This window comes from Trachurus trachurus (genome assembly GCF_905171665.1).
Source record: "Trachurus trachurus genome assembly, chromosome: 19".
NCBI lineage: Eukaryota > Metazoa > Chordata > Actinopteri > Carangiformes > Carangidae > Trachurus > Trachurus trachurus.
In genome coordinates this window covers 17,782,546-17,791,773 of record NC_139913.1, presented here as the reverse complement: position 1 = coordinate 17,791,773, position 9,228 = coordinate 17,782,546, and the positions used below count along the sequence as shown (strand labels likewise).

The following is a 9,228-nucleotide window of genomic DNA, read 5'->3' as shown; positions in this document are numbered from 1 at the left end:
CACCCTGCCTGCCTGCCTTCTGCACTTGCCATCCACAGCCACCTAAAAGACCACGGGTGCACCACACTGTCATCCTGCAGTGGCTTTGAAACCTCAAATCCCGTTCTACAAAATGAACACTCGTCTGACCGTAACTGGTTGAAAGCAGCCGATTCGGGGGAAAGACAGTTTGTGAAACTTGCAGATCTGCTGTTAAATATTCACTTTAGAGAGTTGGGCAAGCTGAAATTTATTGCCGAACAGTTGTCATCAGAAGAATTTCTTCCAGTCCAACTTTCCTGTGTGACATGTGGAGGAGGAGGAGGAGGAGTGTATCCAAGTGTGTTCAACCATATGTTACTGTTGGATCTGTTATTTTATTTTATTATTTTCAGTTTATTTCCTTTTTTATTTGCAGTTTTCTTACATTTCTGACAAGATGTCATGTGGGCGTGGAGGTCACATCCAACAGTGTGTTTCCATGTGTGTTGCAGATCTGCATGATGACAACTGAGCAGCTGCTGCTCACTGCTGATGTACAAGGACAGGGTTCACGCAGTCTTCTGTTTCCTTACTAATTGTCTTGTTTTTCTTATTATTACTATCATGCTTCTGCTTCCAGTCACGCTTCAGATTGTCCTCCTCGTCCCTCCGCCTCACCACCTCCTCCTCCTCCTCCTTTTTCTTCTTCTTCTTTTCAGGCCTCTATTAGCCATATTTGCTCTGTCAATAGCGACGCCATGTTTTCCACCCCTGTGCCCACAGCTCTGTGAGTCAATGCGTTCACGCCTGTGTTGCTATACAAGCAAACAACGGTTGCGTTTTTTAGTGGCCTTGTGCAACGGCACGCAGCGCGCATGCGACCGCAGCGACGTCCCACGAGCTATTAACGCAGAGCCAAACTGCGCCCTTCTATTTGTGTTCAAAGTGAGTATCTTAAATAAGCATGTCCCGTGTAAATAAACTTGCAGGGGAGCGAAGGAGTCTGCGATGTTAGGCTTTAGTGTTTTGGAACCACAGGCCTAATTGGACAGGGAGCGAAAGAATTACTGAGTGATTCAGAGCTCGAGCAGTCGGACTGAATGCAAACAAGAAACATAACAACATTACAGCACTCAGAGACAGTCATATTCTCCTTTAAACACAGAGAGGGGAAAGAGAGAAAAGAAAAAGTGGGGAGAAAAAAAAAAGGAAAGATTTGTATCTGTGGTGTTTGTACGTGGAGCTATGGCGGGACGGAGTGAGCAGCAGTGAAATTAGCTGTACCTGACATCTGTGAGCTATTAAAAGCGACTTCAGGTAGCACATGTTGTCCACATTAGCCTGAACTGAGATTTACATTTCCACATCTCCACAAAGCATAATAAACAATCAAAGGGGGCGTGTGCAGCCAGGTTACCATCAGTGACCAGACCACGGCAGAGCACTTCACCTTACCACGACTGGAGAGACGCACTGTGTGTTGCTTGAAAGGACAAAGGGAGTGTGTGTGTGTGTGTGTGTGTGTGTTCATGGAGACTTTCTGTAAACTTAAAAACACTCATAGATGATCAAGTTGACAGCAGTGGTACAATCTTGAGGCATTTTACTTGAGTGTTTTTTTTCTGCAACTTTTTTTCCTCTATATATTTTGCAGGGAAATGACTTTTTATTACTCCATATTAATAGTTGGGCCCACTGCTCACACCCCATATTATTATGTTATATTTAAAACATGTGATAAATTGTCAATGTGTGTTTTATTATAACCTTGCCTGTCCAGCAGTTTGCAAAGTAGCTAAAATTAGCTCAGTCTGGACCAGCTACATCATTAAAATGCTTCTTACGTATGTACGCATTAGAACTAATAATGGATCATTCTGATGCATAATGAGTATATTACCACTGTTAGGGCTTGTATTTGAAAAGGAGTATTTCTATACTGTTGCATTGAAAATGAAGGATCTGAATTATTGCTTTTCAGTAGTAATAGACAAAAAGAACATGCACTGTTTCTCTCTAAAGCGATTGGTAGAAGAGCAGAAAATTAAACTCCTGTTCCCTTTAAACTAATTCCAGATTAAGTAAAAGCTTTGTGGATAAATGAAAAGCATACTAACAGGCCGAGCGTGCCAGCGATGCAGACATATGGGGAGTAAAGTTTCAAATATCTGTACACTTCTAAAATGGATATAAAGTTATAAAAGGGTCGAACACACAAGTCTGAGGAGAACACTTTATGAGGAACATTTGGTAGAAAGGTGAGGCCAGGAGCTGAGCAGTCAGCAAATTGAACAGAATCTCCCGTTCGCCGGATTATTGCTCTGTTGTTGGAAAGGAGATGAGCGATACAAATCAGAAGCTGATGTCTGACAGCAACTGTTGCACCGCAGCAGTCTGCTTCAGCTCCCTGACCCTCCTCCTCCTCCTCCTCCTCCTCCTCCTCCTCCTCCTCCTCCTCCTCCTGCTTTCAGTTTGTTGGGTTTCCAGACTGATGTCTCCCCCTATTGACAAGTTTATGTATCTGTAATTGTGGAACCAATATGCAGAGGCACTCAATATGTTTTAAAGTACATAGAGAAACTTTCTATAACTGTTGAGGATGCTGAATGAAACAAATTGAATGGTTTCAATATTTTTAATACTTACTGTTAGTTGATTCTTTTTCTAAAAGTGTCACTTTATGTTGTTGAGAATTAATTTTTTTCTTTCTTGGTTTTCCTTCATAGTAAAAATTATCACATTTGGTCAGAGTGTATAAATATTCTATAACTGACTAAATGTTAAAAAATCACTCTTTTCCTGAACAGCCTCGACAATATCTATAGGAAAATACAGCAAAATTAAACAGCATATTGTATATACTGGCTGGATGGCAGTGCGTGTGTGTGTTGTGTGTATGTGTGTGTTTTCAGTGCTGGTTAGGAGGAGGGGGGCGGGGGGGGGGGGGGGGGGGGTTGGGGGGAATGGGATCAAATTCCTTCACTTTGGCGTCACATTTGCCAGCCAATCAGGTTCGGGCTTTCCTGCGCCGCATGGTAACGCTGTTATAAGCCCGCGTGCACAACGTTTGCAGTTCAAAGCACTCACGCGTTCTGGGGATTGTACTTGGAGACTAGAAAGGAGCATTTTTTACCGTTTCATCCTGCAGAGTTAAAAGCAAACTCTCACCAGCGGGCTTGTTTTTGCCATTTCAAGTGCGGAGCCGTTTGCAGAAAACGCACTCATCCCGGGAGTCTGTCAGAAGCTCGTGCGTAAAGACTCTCGCTCTCCAAATCGGTTTTTACGCACCGGAGCAGAGAGAAACAGCTGCTGTTTCTTTGTGCAGTTCTCTCAGAAATACTTTTTTACTCAAACTAATTCTGGCAAGGTAAAGTCACTTTCACTGGCTTTTCCTCTCGCGAGAGCACATTAATATCTACCCCGTTTCACGCGTAATTTGGCAACAAACAGTTTTTCGTATGAATCTCCTCGACCCTTACCTGAAGATGACGGAGGAACAAGACAAGTGTCTCTCTGACGCTCCGAGCCCGAGTATGTCCGAGGACTCCGCGGGCTCTCCGTGCCCGTCCGGCTCGGGCTCCGACACCGAGAACACCCGGCCGACGGAGAACGGGCTGCTCATAGCGGACGGAACCCTGGTCGACTTCAAGAAGGACGAGGACGATAAGTTTCCCGCTTGCATCCGCGAGGCTGTGTCCCAGGTGCTCAAGGGCTACGACTGGACCCTGGTGCCTATGCCGGTGCGCGTTAACGGATCTACTAAGAACAAGCCTCACGTTAAGAGACCGATGAATGCCTTCATGGTTTGGGCTCAGGCTGCGCGGAGGAAGCTGGCGGATCAGTATCCACACCTGCATAACGCGGAGCTCAGCAAAACTCTGGGGAAACTCTGGAGGTGAGTGTGAAAACTGATTCCTTGCTTTTTTGTGATACAATGGATGAAGATTAACCAATGAAAAAACTTCTATCTCTGCTTTTCTTTATTATTTACTTGTGCAGTTATTTGGTTTTAAATATTTAAATGTTTTATTTCGCTTCTTGTTTTTTAGAGCAGTTTATGTAAAGAAGGCTGTTGTAAAGAATATGTGTACAGTACATTGACGGTATACTCTTTACGCACAGACTTCTCAACGAAGGGGAGAAGCGGCCGTTTGTGGAGGAGGCCGAGCGGCTCCGGGTGCAGCACAAGAAGGACCATCCGGACTACAAATACCAGCCCCGGCGCAGGAAGTCGGTGAAGAACGGCCAGAGCGAGCCGGAGGACGGCAGCGAGCAGACGCACATTTCCCCCAATGCCATCTTCAAAGCTCTGCAGCAGGCGGACTCCCCAGCCTCCAGCATGGGAGAGGTGCACTCTCCTGGCGAGCACTCAGGTGAGCAGTCTCCTCTGTGGTTACACATCTCACACTTTTTGCATGCTCTTTTAAATAGGGGGAACATATGGCATTCAAAAAGCTTCCAAAATCTGTCTCCAAATCAAACTCATCCAAATTGGTTTGCTTAAGACTGACAAAAAATGATGCTAAATCATCTAGAAGTTGAAGTTTTAACATGTTGTAATATATATTTTCTTGTTGTTTCCAGGCTCCCAGGGCCCCCCCACACCTCCCACCACCCCAAAGACTGATGTCAGCTCAGGCAAGATGGACCTAAAGCGTGAAGGGGGTCTCCGCTCCCTGCCCGATGGCCCTGGCGGGCGCCAGCTCAACATCGATTTCCGCGACGTGGACATCGGCGAGCTCAGCAGCGACGTCATCTCCCACATCGAGACCTTTGACGTCAACGAGTTCGACCAGTACCTCCCGCCTAACGGGCACCCGGGCGTCCCTGGCAACGCCACGCCGGTCACCTACACAGGCAGCTACAGCATCAGCAGCAGCGGCCCAGTCAGCCCGCAGGCGGGTGGAGCTGCAGCCTGGTTGGCCAAAAGCCAGAGCCAACAGCAACAGCAGCAGCAGCAGCAGCAGCAGCAGCAGCACACCCTGACCACCCTGGGGAGCAGCAGCAGCTCCGAGGCAGCTCAGGCCCAGCACAGGACCCAGATCAAGACGGAGCAGCTGAGTCCCAGCCACTACAGCGAGCAGCAGGGCTCCCCGCAGCACATCGCCTACAGCCCCTTCAACCTGCAGCACTACAGCCCCCCCTCCTCCTCCTACCCGCCCATCTCCAGGGCGCAGCAGTACGATTACTCCGACCACCAGGGGGGAGGCAGCAGCAGCAGCAGCAGCGCAGCCGCCGCCGCCGCCGCAGCCGCCTCCTACTACAGCCACGCGGGGGCGGGGCAGGGCTCGGGTCTGTACTCGACTTTCAGCTACATGAGCAGCCCCCCCAGCCAGAGGCCCATGTACACGCCCATAGCCGACAACACAGGGGTGCCCTCCATCCCCCAGAGCAGCCCGCAGCACTGGGAGCAGGCTCCAGTTTACACCCAGCTCACCAGACCCTGAGCTGCACCCCTCCCCCCCCCCCACCCCCCACCTGGCAGACTGAGAGACAACACACACACATACAACCATACACACACACACATACACATCCACACACACACACACACACTCCAAAACACTTTACTCCAGGGTGAGTCCTTCCCCTGAATCAGACACTTGAATTCAAAGAAGAGGAGAGCTGGACTTGTGATTGGCTCACATCGTGCCTTGCTATTGTACCATGATAGAAACTATATATATATTTTTAGAGAGATGAAAAGACTTAAGAAAATCCTCTGTGAGGACTTATTGATTGTTGATATTTCAGTAGGTACTGTGTATGTTTCTTTTTGTTTTTTTTTCTTCATATGCTGGCAGTTTGTAACCCATGGGGGTGGGGCGAGGGTATAGGGTAATTATTTGTACCTGTAGATATAAAACCAAAAGCTTTATATTTTAACCAGTTCAGCGACTAACCCCACACGGTATAGTGCAGTATCTGGTTCTCTGTTCAATTTCATACAAGCATTTTCTCTTGGTTTTGTTGTTGCTTATTGATTTCGGTGCCATTCAGCAAGTATGGTTTGTATTTAAGCTGTTATGCTGTTGTTGTTATGTTTTTTTTTTAATGCTCTGTCATGATCATTGGAAAAGCTATTAGGCAATACACACAAAGAGAGAGAGAGACTTGGTTTCACAATGTTGTGTTGTCTTGACAGGGGGAGACTGCAGCCCCATTCCAACCATCCGTGCCTTGGATTTTACATTTTTGCAATTTTTATTTTTCTGTGTGCATGTGTGTGTGTGTGTGTGAGAGTGTGTTTGTGCATGATGGCCACAGCTGAGATTACACTTACCGTCCAACAGCGTGTGTGTGACAGCTACAGGAAGTCACCTTTGACCCCTTGGGGGTGTCCCCCTGCAGTCTCCCACCATGCTGGTGTCCTCAACCTTCCCCCCACAGGTCAAAATCCAGTTTGAAAACTTTATTTATTTATTAGCTTTAATTTTATTTCAAAGTAATTATTTTGCATACTATTCTTATAAGTAATGAAATGTCCTCTTTTTAATGTAGACAGCATATAATTTCCCCTTTTTCAATTTGTAATTTTGATTTTAAACCCAGGGGGTACTTAGACTAAATGGTACACGCTGTAATCGTCTTTTTTTTGTTTATTTATCTTATCTAAATGTCTTTTTTTAAGTATGTATTTGCATTTTTCTGAGTCTCGGGGGGTAATTATCTAACAAAATGTGTACGGATTGTTTGTTATTTGTGAATTTCCTTTGGTTTGACTTTAAAACTATGGCTAGAAGAACTGGAAAAAAACGCTATCTCAGTTACAAGACTATTACAGTTGTTCTGTTTGGGCTTTTATTTTGTGTGTGATCACCAGAGAGACCGTCCTTGTCTTTCTGCTCTGCAAGCTCCACTTCCTTTTCTCTCCATATCAAAGAACTGAGGTTCCCAATACTCTTTTTTTCCCTCTATGATCTTGCCATGTATTTGTACTGTCTTCAAAGAATCTTTTGTATATGTATTTGCAATAAAAAAAAGAAAATGCTATTAAGAAAAAGAAAGTCTGTCAATCATCTGTCACGATAAACTCAAGAAACTTTCACTTATGCAACATCCTTGTGTTGCACAACATGACACTGAACCACCTTTGGGAGCACACTTAAGTGTTTTCCACAAGTGTGGAAGTCAGTGAAAGGGTTAAGAGAAGAGTGCCAAAAAGCGGGACTAGTGTTTGTTTTCCCAGAAGCCCTGTTTTTTTTCCCCCTGCTTTTATTTTCTTCCTGCCTCTCCGCCCATCAGCTGGTAGCAGCAGGGGGTTGTGGGGCCCTGGGGGACCTGGATGGGGGGAACTCAAAATAGCAAGTGCTGTCAAACTACTGCAAATAATCAGAATATATTTCAATTGTGGAAAAAGTAAGCCAATGGGAGGGGGGGTAAAGATCGATACGGACGGGTCCAAATAGTTAAACTAGGCTCTTAACAAAGACATTCTACGTTCAGCTTTGAACTCCCCAGCAGCAGTAACTCAAAACGCACAATGGTCAAAACTGAAATCTCAGGTCAGGCTGTTTTTATTAGTTTCTTGAAAACTGATACTTGGACTATACACAGCGTGAGCAGATATGGATGCAATTACATTCACACACCATCTAATGCAATCCAGTGCACGAGGCAATCAATAAATGTGCTTTTACTGTGGACTGTGTCAGAGGCTTCTTCCACTCCTCCTGAAGACTTCATCCAAGAGAAGTCAAAGAAACGAGAAATAACAGCTTTTTCAAACGCACAGGCCTATGAAGACTTTAAATTAAAAACTCCCAAGGTTTAAATAGTCAATCGATGCATCAATCTTATCAAATCAATCATAAATGCCCCTAAAGTTCTGGTTCCAGCTTCTCCGACGTGAGCATCTGCTGCTCGTTTCTGTTTTGTACCATTGTAAACTGAACATTTTAGTGTTTTGAGCTGTTTGTTGGAGAGAGAACCAACAGACATCTAAAGACCCATAGACGCTGCGATGATTGTGATATTTTATAGCGGATGATTAATTGAGAAAGTCATGAACAGATGAATCGATACTGACAGAAATCTATCAACATAATAAAGCTCCCATGGTGCTCAGTGACGACGGCAGCGTTATTTAGAGGAGGAACCCGGTCCAGGACTTTGGTCGGTACCGACGTTTGGACCGGATCATCTGGGCGTGTGAGGGCTTCACAATAACATCAAACATGTTGGATATTTAGGAGTTATAATCAGCGTGATTATAATTATGATGAGATTGCGTCATTCAAACGCTCCAGCCCTCGAGGCTAACGATAGCTAGCGTATACCACCGCTGACACGTATTACAAGTGACAGTTGGAATCTCACTTCCAGTTCTCACTGAAGAGGAGGCGACGTATGGTTTCTTATCTGGCATCTAGCTTTTGTTGTTGCACCACAGTCTCCATTGTGTTTACATCCGAGATCAAACAAGGTCCTGTCTTGATGATAGCCTATGTAGTGTGCCATTATTTTGGAATCTTGTAGTTGTTACAAGTTGTTCTGTGCTGCAGCCTACATTCAAAATCAGATTATAAACCTGTTGATGGTTGAGCAAAAAAAAAAAAAAAAAAAAGACAAATTGAAAAAAAGAAAAATAAATCAGTGATTCATGACTTCACTTAGACTTTTGATTTGAAAATCCTTGCCATCTCACATCAAGGCCAAAGATTAAAAAGCTTGTTTTTCCCACAGATTCATTTAATTGTGGTGAGCTGCCTCAGTATCAACACTGTGTTTTATGATTTATGGTTGCACTGATTCACTGCCCTCTTCTCTGCTCTCCGCTCAGACACACACACACACACACAGTGGGGATAAGTTAAGTGTAGATAACTTCAGGATGATTCGAGCTGACAACAGTTACACTTGTTAATATAAGGGAAACAAAAAGCAAAAGCCAATATGTACTTTATCAAACCACCTGCTAAACAAGCACATAGGAAGGCTGGATTTTCTGCTGTTGTGTTCATGTGTTACAACACAGCAGCAGGATGGTTAAGGCAATATCGGACTGTTACAACGAAGCTAAAATGAAAGCTGCGTTTCTTAAAATGTGGCAATTTAGCCACAGACAAAGCAGCCTCCTCCTCTCTACCAGCAGGGAGACAGGACAGGAGGAAGGACTGATGCTGACTGCTGCCTGTTAGAATTTAGTTCTGATTATAAGTATAAAACAAATTGAATCCTGTTCTTAATTTATTTTATTTTATTTTTTCTTAATGGTATTTTTAAAAGCCCTTTGGTATTTTTATTAGTAATGAAAGAGGAAGCAGT

At 44.6% G+C, this 9,228-nt stretch overlaps 1 protein-coding gene across 1 annotated transcript; it reads left to right on the top strand.

The window, feature by feature from the left end:
- The first annotated feature begins 3,059 nt into the window (after positions 1 to 3,059).
- Positions 3,060 to 6,862, top strand: LOC311002290 (transcription factor Sox-9-like). Its single transcript, XM_083993611.1, has 3 exons — positions 3,060 to 3,856; positions 4,084 to 4,334; positions 4,546 to 6,862. Exons 1-3 carry the CDS (start codon positions 3,420 to 3,422, stop codon positions 5,406 to 5,408), a joined length of 1,551 nt encoding a protein of 516 aa, XP_083849737.1. The 5' UTR covers positions 3,060 to 3,419; the 3' UTR covers positions 5,409 to 6,862.
- Positions 6,863 to 9,228: the final 2,366 nt, after the last annotated feature.

What these genes read in the sequence shown, in the direction of transcription:
- LOC311002290 (XM_083993611.1), top strand. Translation starts at nt 3,420, where the DNA reads ATGAATCTCCTCGACCCTTACCTGAAGATGACGGAGGAACAAGACAAG. An exon ending in ACTCTGGGGAAACTCTGGAG is followed by an intron (nt 3,857 to 4,083) that starts GTGAGTGTGAAA and finishes CTTTACGCACAG; the next exon opens with ACTTCTCAACGAAGGGGAGA. An exon ending in CTCTCCTGGCGAGCACTCAG is followed by an intron (nt 4,335 to 4,545) that starts GTGAGCAGTCTC and finishes TGTTGTTTCCAG; the next exon opens with GCTCCCAGGGCCCCCCCACA.